General features: G+C 37.9%; 1 protein-coding gene across 1 annotated transcript in view; it reads left to right on the top strand.

Moving 5' to 3' along the window:
• Orc3 (origin recognition complex subunit 3) overlaps positions 1 to 20,033 on the top strand; it is a 45,894-nt gene that overhangs the window by 8,420 nt on the left and 17,441 nt on the right. Inside the window, exons 5-11 of the mRNA XM_050145505.1 lie at positions 3,735 to 3,839; positions 4,687 to 4,835; positions 5,903 to 6,036; positions 7,937 to 8,096; positions 9,822 to 9,935; positions 11,367 to 11,500; positions 11,924 to 11,987. Coding sequence (XP_050001462.1) covers positions 3,735 to 3,839; positions 4,687 to 4,835; positions 5,903 to 6,036; positions 7,937 to 8,096; positions 9,822 to 9,935; positions 11,367 to 11,500; positions 11,924 to 11,987 — 860 coding nt within the window. The remainder of the gene's footprint in view (positions 1 to 3,734; positions 3,840 to 4,686; positions 4,836 to 5,902; positions 6,037 to 7,936; positions 8,097 to 9,821; positions 9,936 to 11,366; positions 11,501 to 11,923; positions 11,988 to 20,033) is intronic.

The following is a 20,033-nucleotide window of genomic DNA, read 5'->3' as shown; positions in this document are numbered from 1 at the left end:
TAGTACCCTTCCCCAAAGTAATACATGTCCTGATTTCAATTCTGAGATCAGTACACCTTTAAAATATATTGGCTGACTTATTTCTATAGTTTTTTTCTACTATCCGATGTCTTTCTGCAGCTTTTGTTTCTTTATCATTAGCATTTAGAAAATTCAAAATTAATAAAGCCTTATGCAATCTATTTCTGGGGGTATTTATCATCCCTTTCTGTTTATTTAATATAGCCTTTAGGTTTTTATTTGATCTTCCTATTACTGCCTGCCCTATAGGATTGTGTGGTGTACCTGTAATATGCTTTATATTATAATAAGCAACAAACTTTCATTTTCTTAGAGATATATGCTGGAGTATTGGCTGTCTTTATTTGTGCAGGTATAACTGTAATGGCCATAACTTCTAATAAATGTGTGATTACCAGAATCAGCCTTTTCCAAGCTCAGAGCAGTTGCCCATTGAAAACCTGAATAGGTATCAATGGTGTGGTATACATACTTTAGTTTTCCAGTTCTACAAAATGTAACACATCCATCTGCCAACTTTCATTCCTTTGAGTTCCCTTTGGGGTTACTTCCTGCAGATAGTGGTGTTTGGTTGTATAAAGAACAAATAGGACCTTTCTTTATGATTTCCTTGGCTTGTTGCCACATGATGAAAAGGTCTTTTTTTAAACCTTAGCTATTGCCATGATGTTTTTTATGAAATTCTGAGACCTTTACCATATATATGTATATATGTACCATATATATGTACATATATATGGGATGATTCTTATTCCTGATTATATCTGGTAACTGAATAATTAATAAAGTCATTTCTGTGTCATCTGTTATAAATCCTTCAGTTTTCATATGTAAAACAACTTTCTGCATATTGTGAATCAGTAACTATGTTGAGAGGTCCTTTAAAATCCCTTAGTACCATGAGAATAGAATATAGTTTTGACTTTTAGACAAAATCATGAAGGCCTTGATCCACTTTACTTAAATTTTCTGATTTTTTTAACCTGCCTTTCATGACTTACTTGCATCAGTGTAGAATGTAGCGGCTCCAGTTATTGGTGTGTCCTGTACAATATGAGGAAGGATCCAGTTAGTCCTCTTTTTTTTTGAGAAGGAGGAGGAAATCAGTTAGTCGTCTGTCGTCTTTATAAGCTGGAAAATTGGATTCTCTTGCTTTTGGGATAGTTGTTAATCTCTCCCCCCAAAAAATTAATACATGCTCTTTGCCAGAGTTCACTTTCTTCCCATAGTTTATCAATTTCCTTATTGTTAGAAAGTACTATAATTTCTGGTGGGTCTATTCCTGATGATTGACAAAGTCTCAATTTTCCTTTTGGAATTAACTCAGAGACCTTTTCCACATAAGATTTTTATTTTTTACTTAGTTTCTATGGATAAAGATAGTATCTTCCCTCTCCACCAAAATTCCTGTAGGGGAATGTTTGGAGGGTACTATGACCAGAATGCAATTAAGATTCGGATCCACATGTGCCTTCTATAATTTCTTTCCAACCAAAGCCACTTCTCGCTCAGGTTCACCTGAAGCACTTTAAGACCTTGTCACCATCTAAGGTTTCAGAGGGTGAGTCCATGACTATCATGATGAAGGGCAGGCAGACATGGTGCTGTAGCAGTAGCTGAGAGCAGAGTGAGGGAGACTGGGTCTGGCACACACCTCCAACAAGGCCACATCTAATCTTTCCCAAAACAGTTTCACCAGCTGGGACAAGCTTTTGGATATATGTAGGGGCCACTCACATTCAAACAACTGTACCTGCTAAAAGCAGATAGGTGAAAGAAAGAGAGAGAAAGGCAAAATGTAAATTTGTCTGCTAGTATATTTGTTTTCTGGAATTTTTAAAGAGGTTTTATTGCTGGCATGAATGATTCTGAAATTGTTTTCTATATCCTATGACTTGTCTGGCAAATTTAAAGCAGGTTGAATATTTGTGCTGCTGTCTGCCAAAATGTCAAAGAATTGTTCGTTTGTTCGTCCTCCTTCCCTCCCTCCCTCTCTCTCTCTTTCCTCTCTCTCTCTTTCTTTCCTCTCTCTTTCTTTCCTCTCTCTCTCTCTCTCTCTCTCTCTCTCTCTCTCTCTCTCTCTCTCTCTCTCTCTCTCTGACAGGGTTTTTCTGTCTCTCAGACTATCCTAGAACTCAGTCTGTAGACCAGACCCTCCTGGATTGTAAGTCACAAATTGTTAAATTAGGGAAGGTACCAGTTAATAGAATGAATTCCAAACTAGTGGAGACATTTCCTGCCATTTCTGATATACTATGTAGAGAGCACCAAAAACTGATTTTTTGGGGGGGCTGGAGAGATAGCTCAATGGTTAAGAGCATTGCCTGCTCTTCCAAAGGTCCTGAGTTCAATTCCCGGCAACCATCTGTAATGAGGTCTGGTGCCCTCTTCTGGCCTGCAGACATACACACAGACAGAATATTGTATACATAATAAATAAATAAATAAATATTTAAAAAAAAAAAAACTGATGTTTTTCTAAATGAAAAGATACTTTGATAAATACCAAAGACCCAAAGTTTTAATTTTGTTTCAGTTGTCTCAGAAATTAGTCTACACTTTTCAATTAACTACTGCAATTTAAATAATAGTAGCATCTTTTTATCCTCAGTTTTTAAGTAAAGTCACAACAGGGTTAGATTGCTTAGTTCCTTGTACTTAAATGACTAATGATTTCTGTGTGAATTTGATAAAGCAATGATATTGCTCCTGAGCTATTGTCCAATGTCAGTTATATATGCTTAATCTTTTCAAAGGAAGAATTGAACTACAGGCCTTTCTGGACAAATTAGTTGTATTAACATTTCAATACTGACAAAAAGATAGATAATCACCTTAAAGAAAGAAAATGTTTGGCTCATGGTTTCAAGGGTTTTGTGTATAGTAAGTGTCGGGGTCTGGTGCCAGTCCAGACCATAAATTATATTTCCGGACCAGAGGGGAGGCCTGGTATTAAAGACACAACTCACATAGCTTTATCAGGAGGGAGATTTTCAGTGATCCCTCATGAAATCCTGAGTTCACATCCTGAGAATTCCTTGCGTTTATTTTCCAAACAGCCTTTATGCCCAAACGTAAACTGAAGGTAAATTCATTAGCATGTAACCTAGGTAACTAGGTGAATGACTAGTCAAGTTCACATCTTTCTGTGCCCTCTCTGTCGAGTAGGCTGAGTTAGCATCTCTATCCCAGGCATCCTCTAAATTACAAAGAAGGAGTGGAACTACATTAGCATATCCTGACCCTGGCTTCAGCCTGTCTGTAGGTGCTGGGTGACTACCTCCTGTGCAGCAGGTGAAACTGGGGCCTGAGATTCTGATCACCATACCCTGTAGAAATACGGGCCTACAAGTAAGATGGCTCCTGGCACTGGGGCATGCTCTGAGATGTGTATTATGGAATGGTGGGCCGTTAACACAATGCTTTACCTCGAGAGGCAGGGGTAGACAGCAGCCAAACTTACTCCAGTAGGTTTCCCATCTCTCAGTAAGAACTATGTTGAGAACTACCTTAGGCTGTTCTGGAGTAAGCTGTACCACATTTCCTTTCGCTCATGTTTTGTGAGTAGAGTCAATCATGTTGTAAATTTCTGGATTTCTATTGAAAATTGCATTTTTAAATTGTTTTTATTTGGTGCTTTACTTAATTTTTAAAAATACCCTTTGTTAAATTATTAAAAAGATGATGACATGATATTGTTTATTTTCCCATAGGTGTGAATGTCACAGATCATGATTTAATATTCAGAAGTCTAACAGAGACTCTTCGGAATAATGTCACACCATATGTAGTCTCACTGCAAGCTAAGGATTGTCCAGGTAAAATATAAATGGCTGTTTTAGTGCTTACCTACTCTGCCTGGCCTCCACTCTGTGCATGTCTCACTCATTGCCATAAGTCAGCTTGTTTTTCCACTTGCAAAGGCCATCAGTGGTTAAACATACAGTTATAGGCAGAGCCAGACTTGAGTTTGTAAAGCCATTAAATCATGAAGAACACACACACTATCATCCTCAGATTTGTTTGTATCTGGACTGATAACAGCTTTAATGTACTAAATTAGAATTACAGTCTTTTAAGGATGTCTTTTTTAAATGCATGTAAATCAAGATTTATAATCAATAAAATAATTCTTGATTTTTAAGGATAAATACATGATATTCTAAAAAATAACGTATAATTTCCTGCCTGTACATTTGCTTAGATGACACTTGTGGATAATACATATAAATTTTGATCTGATCTTAGTCTGAACTAATGAGATATATTTATTCATCTTACTTAGAAAGGGTTTCATATAACCCAGGCTTTCATTGAATTTACTATGTAGCAGAAGATGACCTTGAATTTCTCCCAAGTCCAGGAATTTCAGGCATGCTTGACCACATTGTTTTTATTTAGAACTATTTTTTTTATTAGAACATTGTATTTATTAGAACTGGCAGTCAGCTCCAGGATTTTGTGCATGCTAGACAAGTATAGTACCAGCTGAATCTGTCCAACCCTGGATGAAATTTAAATATTAAGGGAAGGGTACTAAAAAGTAATAATAATGTATTTAGCACATGATAGCTATATTGATGAAAAGTATATTCCACTCAAATAATGCAATCTGCTTAGCAAAGGTTTCTATGGATAAGTTTTCTTGCTTTTTATATTCTGCAGATGTGAAACATTTTTTGCAAAAGTTGACCTCACAGTTGATGGACTGCTGTGTAGATGAAAAATCCAAAGAGACGAGAAGTGTTAAGACCTCCAAAACGACGAACTACTCAATGGACTCGCTTTGCAGCTGGTACACGACTGCCACACAGGTACCGGAGACTGGGTGTTCAGAGGCCCGCCAGGTTATTTCAGTTGTAGCTCATCCTTCTGATAAACAAATGTGTAGAGCAGTCATAGCAGTTTTGTCGTAGCTATTTTTTCTGAAGCTACTAGAATTTGAAAGTATTCTTCTAGTATGTAGATTAATTACTAGTAAGTGCTTAGATTCTTAGAAGACATTATATTTGTTGGAGAAGTCCATGAAATGGCAAAGAGAAAACATCCAAAGTTGGTTCTGTTGGAAATTCTATTTCTGCAATAATAGCTGTAACTTCCTTATATTACCTCCTAAGTTCTTCAGTGTTTGCTTTTGTTTCGTAGACACATATCACCTATTCCTGCTGTCAATTTAGTACTTGACGAGTAATTCTGTAATTTTAAAATTTTAGTTTGTTCCATGTTTAGAATTCTTGGGAAACATTGCTGTATAAAGAAGGTTATTGAACAAAACAATGCAATAAATAACGTATGTTCAACAAAGTATAATGTCATTCTACTGTAAGCATCCTCATTGTTAGTTACCAGATAGTTTAAGTAAAAGTACTGGTGTTTTCTAGTGTTTTGCTGAAGTCATACATGAAATCTCATTGTGTTTTATATAAGAATGCTTATGGTAATAGCTTAATGTGATCCAAATTCTTAGATACTTTTAGAAATCAAAGTCATGGTAATTTAAGTCCAGTGTCTTTAAATTTGGTTTGACCAAATACTTAGTGTCCTCAAGGTTTAAAGTTTATAATACTGCATTTATTGTGCCTTTACAGTGATAGCAAAGCTCAGGTTAGAGCAAACCCATATATCCACCGAAAAAGAAATCAATTGTAAAGGTTCTTTTCCTATGTTTTTCAGCAGAACTCTGTCTCCGATGTGTTATGGGTCATACTGAACCTTTTTCTTAGTGTTACCAGGTCTACAAACAGATTCTGCTGGTAACTGTTAGAATGAGATACTGTTTGTTTATTTATTTGGGAAAATAAAAAATTATTGTGAAATATAGAAAGAAATACATTAACAAGTGTCATTATGGTATTGTTTGACAATTTAACTCTTCCATTAGACGACAGGCCCCAAACTGCCAAGCAAAAAGAGGACGACCTGTAGCCAATGGCAGTGTCCTCCTGTTGTGCTTATCCTGAAGAATATGGAGAGCTTCAGCACGAAAGTACTCCAGGACTTCATAATCATCAGCAGGTAGAGGATGCACTGCTTGGCCTTCGTATTCTCATTTGTTACTGCTGTGCATGTGTGGAGGTCAGCCAGCTGCGAATGGGTGTCCTGTGCTCATGCTCGGGTCGCCAGGTCCCTTTATTCACTGGGCCGTATCACTGGTCCCTGTTTTATTTTCCTGTGCATTCAAAGTAGCAGATTTCCATAAGGCCTGTTGTGTATCTGGTTTCACTTTTCTTTAGCTTTCTGTCCCTTCTTCCTGTTCCCATCCCTTTAAACTCTTCACATCCAGTTACTTGACTTTTCGTGTAAAATTTCCTTTTTGGTAAGAAAACAATACTTTTAACTTAAAAATACAGTATTTTAAGACCAGCTTAATGAAATTCAAAACTATTATAGATTTTTTTTTTCAAAAATGAATGTTCAAAGACTTAGTGGCAAATTATTTTTTTGTTTTTTGGCATAAGGTTGACCAGACAGATTTCACCTGTTCTTAGTTAACTTGGTAAATAGGTATAAAATATCATCCATCTTACAAATATTACCTCCTTAACTGTTTTCATTATGAAAGTATCTTATTTCTGTATATTTGCAGTAAGATTTTTTTTAATGTCATGAGTGTTTTAAGGCAATCTTGTGAGACTTAAAATTGAAGTAACTAACCCTATTTTAAACTCCCATGATATTTGTTCCCGTTGTATATTTGTTAAGATATAATTAACTTTTGGGAGGGGGAGGGAAAGGGGAGGCGGAGGTGGGGAAGAGACTGAAATATTTAATAAATAAATAAATAAATAAAGAAAAAAAAAGATATAATTAACTTTGTCATGCATATTCTGTATGTCAGCTAACATACTAAAAAGTCTTACTTTGAGTGTGATTTTGTTTCATTGAATAATGAGTTGTAGATATAGTCGTCTATCCCCTCAGTCACCCCTCCCCCCTGGGCTGGGGATAAAACCCAAGACTTCATGCATGCCTGAGCAAATTCTCTGCTGTTGAAGTGTATTTCTTGGGTTAATGTCTTAAGACATTTTTTAAACTTTGTAACATTCTCTGCAGATGTGCAATGTGGTATGTAACAGTGCTTAACTTGGATTTGATAGTACTGTGGACTCAAAGGTAAAGAACATAGAGCAGACGCAGGACAGTGCTGTGCTTAGTTCCTGTGCATGGAGAAAGAAGGGCAGCAGCCCACACTGGAAAGCAGTAGGAAGGAGGGGAGTGCAGAGAGGTGTGATCTGCAGAGCCCCTCATGAATAGTGCAGTTCCACTGCATGGCTGCTGTTTGTTCTGTCTTAGCTGGCTGATATGATCACATTCAGGATATTTAGGACAGAAATAGAAGGAAGGGATATGATTCTTTTGAATGATGTCCATTAAAAAGATTCCTTACATACGTGTAAAGCTATGTATGTGTGAAAAGGAAGGAGAGACTGATGTGTGGAAGACTAGGTGAGTCTCAAAGTTAGTAAGAGTATATTAAGTGATATTGACGCATTGTTACAGAACTTTGGTTATCTCATGGATCTCTGTGTCCTTGTTTATAAAAGAAAAGGATTCATATGGATTGATTGGAATCAATCTGGAAGGTGGCCATTTTATTATTATTTTTTACTTTAAAAAGCAAATGGATAACTTAGAAAACTTGTTAAGAATGTCTTAAAATAGGGCCGGGCGGTGGTGGCGCACGTCTGCAATCCCAGCACTCGGGAGGCAGAGGCAGGCGGATCTCTGTGAGTTCGAGGCCAGCCTGGTCTACAAGAGCTAGTTCCAGGACAGGCTCCAAAAGCTACAGAGAAACCCTGTCTTGAAAAAAAACAAAAAAACAAAAACAAAGAATGTCTTAAAATAATCATTTTGAAGTGTAATATATTGAAAGACATTTGCTGAAGAAGCTTTTGTATCTTTCTTTAAAAACCAGTCAGCATCTGCATGAGTTTCCACTAATTCTCATTTTTGGAATCGCCACTTCTCCGGTTATTATCCACCGACTGCTTCCTCATGCAGTGTCATCTCTGCTGTGCATAGAGCTGTTCCAGTCTCTGCCTTCCAAGGAGCACCTGACAGTAATTCTTGATCAGGTAAAAAGGAATTATGCTTACCACCCGTGCCAACACACACTACCAGACATCCATTGTCTGTAAGAAGTGACACCAATAAATCATGTGTCTCTCAGATTTTGTTCAACTTAGTGTATATTTTTTAATACTTTTTTTTTTTTAAATATTTATTTATTTATTACGTATACAATATTCTTTCTGTGTGTATGCCTGAAGGCCAGAAGAGGGCACCAGACCTCATTATAGATGGTTGTGAGCCACCATGTGGTTGCTGGGAATCGAACTCAGGACCTTTGGAAGAGCAGGCAATGCTCTTAACCGCTGAGCCATCTCTCCAGCCCTTTAATACTTTTTTTAAATTATGTTTATTTTTGAATAGTCACTCTTTGTATAAAATTCCCTCTCAAAATAAGCTTTATGAAAGTGATTTTATGTATATATTCATTCTTTTTGGTTTTTCAAGACAAGGTTTCTCTGTAACTTTGGAGCCTGTTCTGGAACTATCTCTTGTAGACCAGGCTGGCCTCTAACTTACAGAGAGAGAACCGCTTGCCTCTGCCTCTGAGTGCTGGGATTAAAGGCGTGTGCCACCACCACCCAGCTATATTCATTCTTGTTTTCATTACTTAGTTGAAAAGATTAGGCTTTTAAAATTAATTTAGAGATACAGCCCACTAACAACCACTTGTCTGGCAGTGTAGAAGGCAAGCCCTGGATTTGAGTTGTAAAAGCAATAAGTAAAATTTTACAGAATTTATGGACTTCAGACCATTACCAGACTGTTTTGACCTTATGTTTTAGATAAAATGGTTTAAGTGTTTTAAGAGTTACTTTTATTGTATCTGTGTGAGAGTTTTGTCCGCGTAGATGTAAGTGCACCACAAAGATGCAGTGCCTTTTGAGGTCAGAAGAGGGTGTTGATTGATGGGTGCTCATGAACTCCAGCCCTGAAGTTGTTCTGTGGAATTTGACAACTGTCACATTGTTCTTAACAACAGCTGCTAAACTTAGACTTTAACTGCGATAACAGTTCTGTGTCAATAGCAGTATGGTTCTTTATTATTGACTGCCACAGATTCATCCTAGATTCCAGGAAGATGTGTCTGTGAAAACTGATGGTTGTGTAGGGTAAAATGACAACCTGTGTGGTCCTCTACTAAGCACTTCTCCACATCTGTTCACAACAGATAGCATTCTGATTTATTGAACATTAGAAAAAATTACTTCAGTTTAAAATTGACTAATTGTAACCAAATGTAACTGTCCTTGTGCAAATATACTTTTGTTAAAAAATTCTAGTATAAGGTTTGATTTTCAAATGTAAAGCATCAACTATATAACTAAATAAATATATGTACATTACTTGAAGATCAGGGATTTAATGGAAGCTGGCAGACATCTTTGGTTTAGAATGTAGTTTGAACATGGGAATGGTGGCACTTGGGAGAAAGAGCAGGCAGAGCTCTGTGGGGTTTATTTATTTATTTTTATTGTTTTTGTCAACCTGGTGTACATAGTAAATTCAAGACAGCCAGGGCTACCTGGTAAGACCGCCTTCCACATACACTGGGATTGTAATGCACATTGCTTTTTGGTGTTTTCACTCTCAAGTAAGTAAAATTTACAATTTGTTTGATGTTTGATCTTAAAAAAGAAACAGAATAGATAGCTACTATTGCTTTCATATCTGTTGTGTCTTGCTATTTATCCTTCATGTTCATGGTAACCCCCTTCTGTTTCTTTCAGCTGCTTTTTACAGCTCAGTTTCCTTTTAAAATAAGTAAAAAGGCATTACAGGTCCTGACCAACATCTTTTTATATCATGATTTCTCCATTCGAAACTTCATCAAAGGACTTAAGGTAAGAAATACTGGTGATTGTGAAAGTTCGCCATCTGTACGTCGTGTACGTCGTGTACATTATTTCTGATCGACTAGTATAATGATGAAGACATTTTCATAGTAAGATCTAGAAAGAATAAATTCTAGGGCCCACCTTTCCTTCCTTACCGTGCAGTCACCTGTAGAAGATAACATTGTGTTATCAGTAATGGAAAAGAGCTCTTTCCATTAGAGAGTCTTAACCATTGAGGGTTGGACTGGAGGGGAAGGATTTATTTTTGCTTAGAACTTGATGAACTCACCTAAGGAATGCCACTTATTAAGGACCAACAGACTTCTCTGCTGAGCCAGAGAATGGATGTCTTCAGCTTTGTTCTGTGTGTGTTTGTGGCCTTTGCTGCTGACATTTTTCCAAACTGTAAAACCACATTTTTTGGTTATATGAAAATAAGTGATATGCTATATTTTGTTATTCAGTACAAATGTGTGTTAATATTTATTTGTATGCATTGTGAATGCATGCTCATTAGAATCATATGAATTGTGTAAGCTGATTCTTGATCTTAACTTCATAACATTGGTTTTAACCAAAAAAGGACCCATTTTTCAGTTCTTTAAAAGTTAATATTAATTGCTTTTCTTGGGAACTACCTAAGTTGTCAAAGTATAGTCATTGTGGGTACATGCCAGTTGTCAATTTCACAACTGATATACACAATAAGGTGTATATTATAACCTTTATTGGAAAAGTCTAATATGAAAATCTTAATCTTTTTATCCTTAGAAACTTAGAATGCATACAAATAAATATTAACACACATTTGTACTGAATAACAAAATATAGCATATCACTTATTTTCATATAACCAAAAAATGTGGTTTTACAGTTTGGAAAAATGTCAGCTGCTAGCAAAGGCCACAAACAGAGAGATCAGGTAGTATAATTTGGGGTGATGTCTTCTGAGTATCAGAGCTTTACATCATAGAATAGTCCCATCCATATAATTTTTGCAATACTTTTAACTAGTTTTGCACTAATGTATTCATCTATTTGCTTTGTTTTCTTTTAGTATGTATTTCTGAGATTACTTTTTCTGACCTTGTCCACAGAATTGTAGTCTTGAAAGGTTTATAAGTACTGTTGCAATGTTATTGTAACATAATTGTTTTAATAGTTATTTTTATTTTTGTGCGTTGGTATTTGTCCTATAAGTCTGTTAGTGTCTCACATGTACAGTGCCTTGAAGGCCAGAAGGAAGTGTCCAGTTCTCAGGAGCTGAAGTTACAAATGGTCACTGGCTCCTAGTTACTGGGAACCCAACCTCTTATCTCCAAGAGCAACAAATGCTCTCCAACCATATATACGTTTGCTTTTAAAAGAGTTAAAATTAAGAAGGTAAAGGGCAAAATGTTTACTACAAAACTATAAAAAAAATATTATTTCTTTCAGCTTTCTCTACTAGAACATTTTTATTTGCAACCCCTGAGTGTTCTGTGCTGTGATCTCCCAGAAGCCAAAAAAAGAGTAAAATTTTTCTCGGTTAATCAATGTGAAAACATCCGGCGCCTTCCATCATTTAGGAGGTAAAAAGATGAATCTATATTTAATGTACTTTATACTAGAGACTAGGATGAAATGAAAAATGCTAGCTTCCGTTGGCTTTGGACTGAGGAATGGAATGCTTGTTAGTTTGCAGTGTAGAACCATGCTGCTTTTAGTGATGGAGTTTCTTTGTTGGATTTAAAATTTTAACATAAAAATATTTTTACTAATATTTTACATAATTTGTAAGTTCTCTAGAGTTATCTTTTAGAAATGATACTATATCACCTTTATGACTTCATTATCATTAAGGCAATTACGAACTGTTATCTTGAATTTATTTTTGAACAGAAATGTAAAAAATAGGGAAACCATTCTAGGTAGTTATTTTTCCAGCATGCTATTCAAATATGCAAATTGCTTAATATTCCCCTTTTTTCTGCTTGGGATGACAAAAATTTTAGGTACGTGGAAAAACAAGCTTCAGAAAAGCAAGTTGCACTGTTGACCAATGAGACAGTTTTAAAGGTAGGAATGTGTGTGCCTTCCTGCCTTTTTCTTCATGCAAAAGAATATGCATTCAAATGTTGATTAATATTATAAAACAGACCTGTATATCTTAGTACTCGGAGGATGAGGTGCTGAGTCTCGATAATCAGCTAGCAGTGAGTACTACACATGACAAAATCAAGTTTAAACAAGTCACAAAGAATCTTTCTTTATATCAGTAGAGATTTGCTTTATTGATTTTTGGTTGTTTTTTTTTTTTTTTTGTAAGACTGTTTTAAATCAAAGCTTGTAGAAGCTAGGCAGCTTAACCATCTGCTGCTAAGTAGTTGGGGTTGTTTGTAGACAGAGACGGTGCTTTCGTTTCTCAGCCACCCAGACCCGAATACTCGTACAGAAGCTGTATTAATTACAACACTGGCCAGAATATGTCTCAGGCATGTTCCTAGTAAGCTCTTGCATCTTAAGTTAACCCATTTCTATTAGCCCATGTGGCTGTGGTGTTATCTCATCTTCTCTCTTTTTCCTTCCTTTCTTCCTTCTTTCTTTCTTTCTTTCTTTCTTTCTTTCTTTCTTTCTTTCTTTCTTTCTTTCTTTCTTCCTTCCTTCCTTCCTTCCTTCCTTTCTATTTAATTTTATTTTTTTAAAAGAGAAAACTTATTGTTTTTTCATTTTACATACCAATCCCAGTTCCAATTCCCTCCCCTCCTCCCATTCCCTCCACTTATCTCCCCCCTCCCCCTCACCTCCCCAGAGAGAGTAAGGCACTTTGCTTTGGGGAAGATCCAAGGCCCTCCCTACTGTATCCAGGCTGAGCAAGGTATCCATCCAAAGAGAATGGGTTCCCAAAAAGCCAATATAAGCAACAAGGATAAATCCTGGTGTCCCTGCCAGTGGCCCCACAGTCTGCCCCAGCCATACAACTGACACCCACATCAGAGGAACTGGTTTGGACCTTTGCTGCTTCCTTTCCTGTCCGGCTGGAGTTGCTGAGCTCCCATTAGCTCGGGTGAACTGTTTCAGTGGATGAACCCATCATGGTCTTGCTTTGCTCATATTCTCACTCCTCCCACTCTTAAACTGGACTTAGGGAGCTCAGTCCAGTGCTTTGGTACAGCATTACCTCATTTTCTACATGTCTTATTTCCTCAGTGGCTGGCTGGCACCTGACCTGACTCTGCCTTCCATTTCTCTGTATCTTTGCTCGGATTTCCCACCTGGCTTTCCTCTGCAAAGCCACTGATGAAAACAGCTTTTTTCATTAACTTAATGAAAGCAACACATTTATACAGAAGGACATCCCCTATCAGTTGACTTCATTTTATTATATAGTGATAATGCCAAGAAAGAAGTAATATTGTTGCAAGTCTATTAGTTATGTAGCAACAGATACATTTCCCTTGTGTGTGGAATCCAGATTAAAAACAACAGCAACAGCAATAACATGCAAGTAGGACCCATTTTGGAGCAGGAAGGGACCATTAGGGAGATGAATATGATTAAAGGTGAATATAAATATGACAATAAGTGTTAAGATGACATTCTAAAGCAAATCATTGTGTATGTTGGTGTATACTGGTGCTATAGTTTAGGTTTCTATCGCTTTGATTAGGCACCATTACTAAAAGCAACTTGGGGAGGGAAGGGCTTTATGTGCTTATGCATCCACATCACAGTTCATAATGGAAAAAAGCAGGCAGGAAGCTAGAGGCAGGAGCTGGTGCGGAGGTGATGGAGGAGTGCTGCTTACTGGCTTGCTCAGCCTGACTTTTTTAGAACCCAGAACTGTCTGCTGAGCTGTGGCACTACACATTGTGTGCTGTGCCCTCCCACATCAGTGACATTAAGAAAACGCACTGTAGGCTGGCCCACAGGTCAGTGTGATGGCACACTTTCTCAGTTGTGGGTTCCTGTTTCAGAATGATTCTGTCCTGTTTTGAGGTAGACATAGAATCTGTCAAAGGAAATTTTTTATCTCTGAGATAAATAATATGGTATATACTTTAGAAGGCAACTGTGATTTCAGGCAAGGCCAGCCTTGTCCCATTAATCTTTAGACTACTACTATTCTTTCATACAGCTACTGCTACTAGTTTCTTATCTGTCACCCTAGAACTAGAGTCCACATGTGACAGTACTTATGTCTACTGGAGAACTCTTCTTTCTTGAAGAGAAACGACGTTCCTCAGCATGTGGATTTTGCACTTAATTTTGTACATCATTCTATGCTGCTGCTAAAGCGCGTGCCATGGTGTCCTGTTGAATAAATGACCCTCCGTTTTCTTTAGTAATGTTCTTACTGCTAAGTGTTTAGAGACCTAGCATGTCTCATTAGCTTTACATTACCGTGCTTGTCTAGGAAGAAAGCTATTAGAAAACTGGCCGTCAACTGAAAATGAGCTCAAAGAAGCCCAACTTTTAAGTGTGAATTTTACTGACTGTAAATTCTAACAAAATATATTAGATCCTATGGGGAGGGCATATGTTCTGTGGAATCGTAAAACTAATTTGTCTATATTATAAAATCTTCTTTGGACTTTAGATGTAATAATTTCACTTCATGGTGCTTTTTTATTTGTAAATTCTTAAAATAAAGTTTTTTTTATTCTTTTGAGATTTGTTTTACTTTATATATGAATGCTCTATCTGCATGAACACCTGCACACCAGAAGATGGCAACAGATCCCACTGTAGATGACTGTAAGTCACCATGTGTTTGCTGGGAATTGAACTCGGAACCTCTGGAAAAGCAGGTGGTGCTCTTAACCACTGAGCCATCTCTCCAGCCCCATGAAATTTTAATATTAAAAAAATCTTCAAAATATGTTGATGGTAGCGTCTATTAAATATTTCTTTCATTTAAAAAATGTGTTTATTTTTTGAGATAGGCTGGCCTCAAATTATGTCTGTAACTGAATCTCTGTAACCCTTTCAGTGCAGTATAGGAAGTTCTTGGAGCCAATGCAGGTGATTTCACTAGAAGAAATGTCAGAACCAGTGAGACTAAGTATTTTAAGATTAGGATCAACTCTCTGCTGAGTCATCTGTTGCTAGGTACATTTCTTGCTCGTACATTCCTGGTGTGTTGTCGCAAGTCAGGAATACTTGTCACGGTACCCTGGACTCACTGACATACAGAAGAGCCTGTCTAGGCTAGTACGGAAATGGCATGATATTTATCTGTTGCAGGGACTGTATATTTCCTAGGCATTTATTTGTGTCTTATTCTTGTTTCACTACCTTCTGTTTGTTATTTTCTTTGCTGTATTCATTTTATTTAGCACTGTATATTTTGTCCTTCAAGGACTTGTTTTCTCAAGACTTCATACTTAGAAGTATGAAGAAGTGCATATGGTTTGTACTCTTATCCTTAAGTTATAGGCTACTTACTAAAGTCATATAAAAGATGTCTATATAAATAATTAGTATGCTGGTATTTTTTTAATTTAGATGAAAAGTATCTGTGAATATTTTAATCTTTTTCCTAAATCACAGTCTAAAATCACAGAAGGCAAAGGTAGGCAGATCTCTGTGAGTTTAAGGCCAGCCTGGTCTATAAGAGCTAGTTTCAGAAGAGGCACCAAATCAGGGGCTGGAGAGATGGCTCAGAGGTTAAGAGCATTGCCTGCCCTTCCAAAGGTCCTGAGTTCAGTTCCCAGCAACCACATAGTGGCTCACAACCATCTCTAGAGGGGTCTGGTGCCCTCTTCTGGCCTGTAGGCATACACACAGACAGAATATTGTATACACAATAAATAAATAAATATTTAAAAAAAAAGAAGAGGCACCAAATCTATACAGAGAAACAGAAAAAACATACTATACTAATTTAAGCTTCAGTTTTCTTTTCTTTCTTTTTTTTTTTTTTTTGGTTTTTCGAGACAGGGTTTCTCTGTGGCTTTGGAGCCTGTCCTGGAACTAGCTCTGTAGACCAGGCTGGTCTCGAACTCACAGAGATCTGCCTGCCTCAGCCTCCCGAGTGCTGGGATTAAAGGCGTGCGCCACCATTGCCCGGCAAGCTTCAGTTTTCTTATATAGAAAATGAAATAATGATTCCTATTGTGATTTCTGCTTAGCTTATTCAGCAGGTAAAGATGAGATGAAAAATATAACAAAGCTTTTATAATCACAAATCACATTATGACTTACATATTTTTCACTAGTATAAAATTTGATCTGTTTTAAGTGCATAGCTTTATGTATTTTGTGTATCATGTACAAACTTTATATAGCCATATGTAGTATTCAGTTATTTAGTTAAATAGACATATTTCCTCTCCAGAGAAGATTGAGTCAGGGCTTTTCTGTATAGCCCTGGCTGTCCTGGAACTCTCTGTAGGCCAAACTATCCTCAAACTCACAGAGATCCTCCTGCCTCTGCCTCCCAAGTGCTGGGCTTAAAGGTGTGCCTGACTTTATAATCAAATTTCTGAGAGGTAGAGAATAAATTATACTCCAGAGAAGCTTTTAGTATATCCTGACTATTTCTGTTCTAAAATCTGTTTTGCTTTTTGCCCTGATAAACTTACAAATTAGTCATCGTCAAACATCAGTTTGGCTCAGAATCACCTGTATTTCTGTGATTACTGGGGTTATAGGCGTTGTCTTTTTGTGAACACAGCTACTACATAAGACAGATTTTAAAAAAACTCCATGTAGATGAAGTGTCACAAAGGAGTAGGTGATGGACTATTAAAGGGTTGCAGTTAGGGCTCAGGCTGTAGCCTAGTAGGTACAGTTCATGCCTAGCATGTCCAAACCCCTTGCTCATTCCTTATTATTGCATAAACCACACATTCCAAGGCTCTCTTTGGCCATATAGGAAATTTTAGGGCCACCTGGGTTATACAGAGTCCTGCCTTGAAGATAATCATTTAGTCAGTAGTCACAATTAGTAAATGATGGGTCTGCCATTAATATCCAGACCTGATATCAAAGCCCTATATCCTTTGTAGGATGCTTTATTAGGAGTGCAAGCAAGCAAAAGATGCCTAAAGGGTCTTCCGTGTATTTGAGAACTCAGAAACAAGCTTTTCAAGTTGATTCTGAAGGTAGTTCGTGGGTAGCTTAGGAAATGCTTCACATGAGGTAGTTGCAGGTTGATATTGAGCTAGCCCTGTCAAGCTGCCTGGGTGTCCTGCCCAGCTAGCTGTGTGTCTCTGCTCTAACTGAAGAAAAGTGGGAATAACCCCTTAGTTTGCCTCCAACTACAGTTTTGTCGTTATATATTTATGTAGACATTGCGTGTATACTTTAACATTTAAAAAATTAAGTTCCATCATCATAGCTTAAGGTTAGGTTCATTTTAATGCTGGTCTACATAGTCTATATTATTAATAATAGTTTGCTATTCATGTTTACCCCTTCATGTCAGTTTCCATTAGTTTCAGCATATTTTGTGAATTACTAACCCTACATACTTTGGCTTCAAGCAAGCTTGTATGGCAGTTTCTTGATTAGTTATTATTCGGGGAAGGCCCAGCCCATTGCAGGTGATCCATCCCTAGGCTGGTGGTCCTGGATTCTCTAGGAAGGCAGGCTGAACAATCCATGTGGAGCACATCAGTAAGCAGCATCCCTCCATGGCCTCTGCATCAGTTCATACCTCCAGATTCCTGACCCGTTTGAGTTCTTGTCTTCCTTCAGAGGTGGACTATGATGTGGAACTAACTATAAGACAAATAAACCCTTTTCTGCCCCGACTTCCTTTAGTTTCATCACAGCAATAGAAACCACAAGACTAAAGCTGTCTTAGTTAGGTTTTCTATTGTTGTGAAGAGACACCACCATGGCAATTTTTGTAAAAGAAAACATCTGATTGGGGTGCCTTACTTATAATTCAGAGGTTTGGTCCATTGTCATCATGTTCGGACATAGTACTGGAGAAGTAGCTGAGAGTCCTACATCTCTCAGGAAGTAGTCTAAGATACTGAGCATATATCTTGAGCATGTGTGAGACCTCACAGCCCACTTCCACAGTGACATACTTACTCCAGCAAGACCACACCTACTCTACAAGGCCACACCTCCTAAAAGTACCACTCCCTTTGAGGGCCATTTTCTTTCAAACCAGCACAGGTTTGTTAAACATAGTTACATTTCGTTAAAGAATATGAGTGTATTTTTTTCAATTTATTTATTTATTATGTATACAATATTCTGTCTATATGTAGGCCTGAAGAGGCCACCAGATCTCATTACAGATGGTTGTGAGCCACCATGTGGTTGCTGGGAATTGAACTCAGGACCTTTGGAGGAGCAGGCAATGCTCTTTTTTTTTTTTTAATTATTTATTTTACATACCAACTACAGTTCCTCTTCCCTCCTCTCTTCCCATTGCCTGCTCCCTATCCACCTCCATCTATTCCTCAGATTTGGTAAGGAATTAAATTTCTTTCTTTTTTTTTTAATGGTCTTTCTTTTTTTTGTTGTTTTTTTTTTTTTTTTTTGTTGTTGAAAAAAAATTTCTGCCTCCTCCCCGTTTCCCATTTCCCTCCCCCTCCTTTCACACATCGCTCCCTCCCCCCACTCCCTTCCCCCTCCTCCCCACTCCATTCCCCATCCCTCTTGAGACTGAAGAGCAGTCCAGATTCCCTGCACTGCGGGAAGTCCAAGGTCCTCCCACTTCTATCCAGGTCCAGGAAGGTGAGCATCCAAACAGGCTAGGCTCCCACAAAGCCAGTTCATGTTTTAGGATCGAAACCTAGTGCCATTGTCCTTGGCTTCTCATCAGCCGTCATTGTCCGCCATGTTCAGAAAGTCCGGTTTCATCCCATGCTTATTCAGTCCCAGTCCCGCTGGCCTTGGTGAGCTCCTAATAGATCAGTTCCACTGTCACAGTGGGTGGGTGCACCCCTCGTGGTCCTGACTTCCTTGCTCATGTTCTCCCTCCTGCTCCTCATTTGGACCTTAAGAGCTCAGTCCGGTGCTCCAATGTGTGTCTCTGTCTCTATCTCAATCCATCGCCAGATGAAGGTTCTAAGGTGATATGCAAGATATCAGTATGGCTATAGGATAGGGTCATTTCAGGTTCCCTCTCCTCAGTTGCTCAAGGTACTAGCTGGTGACATCTCCCTGGACACCTGCGAGCCCCTCTAGAGTCAAGTCTCTTGCCAACCCTAAGATGGCTCCCTTAGTTAGGATATATACTTCCTTGCTCCCATATCCACCCTTCCTTTATCCCAACCATCCCATTCCCCCAAGCTCTTAACCACTGAGCCATCTCTCCAGCCCTATGAGTGTATTTTTTATGTATGGTTTTGTTAAAGTACTAGAAATCAAAAAAATGACAATGTCTATCATTATTATTGTGGTAAATTAGTATTGCCCATATATACATGTATTTATAGCTGGGCAACCTGTTTGTGTCTAGATCCTGAGGAAAACTGATTCTCCCTCAGCAGCCCTTGTCCGTAAGTCTTGTGTACTCTTCCCATCCATATTGTCATGTTGACTTGTGTAGCCTCAGGCAGATCATGTGCAAACAGTCATATTTTTGAAAGTTCATGCATGTAACCTCTTCCATGGTGATATAATGGGTTGTGTTACAGATGATCTGTGTGAGTGTAGACCATCTGTAGTCTGTATTTCAGTCTGGTAGATCTCTATAATATTCTCCACCTGTGGCAGAAAGAAGCTTCTTTGATGAGTGAGCATCAAGAGCTGCACTTACGCATGAGTGTATGGATTAATATTTAGAAGTATGGGAAACTACAAACCGAAGTGGCGGGTTCTCTTCCTGGGTCTGTGACCCAGATACCACTCTACTTACAACGGGGCTCTGACCTCTGCAGCCACAGATTCTTGGCTAGGCTAACAGTACCAGGCATGACTTCCCTTCTGTTGAGTGGACCGTAAGTCCAATTAGTTTATTTTCCAAAAGCTGTAAGTGCCAATATTGCAGCATTGGGGATATCTTGCTGTGCCAATGGTTTGCGGCTTCTCCAGCGAGATATACTTTTTTTTTTCATGTGAAGATGTAGATTTTATTTTATTTTTTTTAAATTTTTATTTATTTATTAAAGATTTCTGACTCTTTCCCGCCACCGCCTCCCATTTCCCTCCCCC

This window comes from Alexandromys fortis, unplaced genomic scaffold, assembly GCF_014885135.2.
Source record: "Alexandromys fortis isolate MF-2015 unplaced genomic scaffold, M_Fortis_MF-2015_v1.1 scaffold_2_26212498_36691700, whole genome shotgun sequence".
NCBI lineage: Eukaryota > Metazoa > Chordata > Mammalia > Rodentia > Cricetidae > Alexandromys > Alexandromys fortis.
Note: the sequence above shows the minus strand (reverse complement) of the source record. Positions and strands in the feature narration are given on the sequence as shown.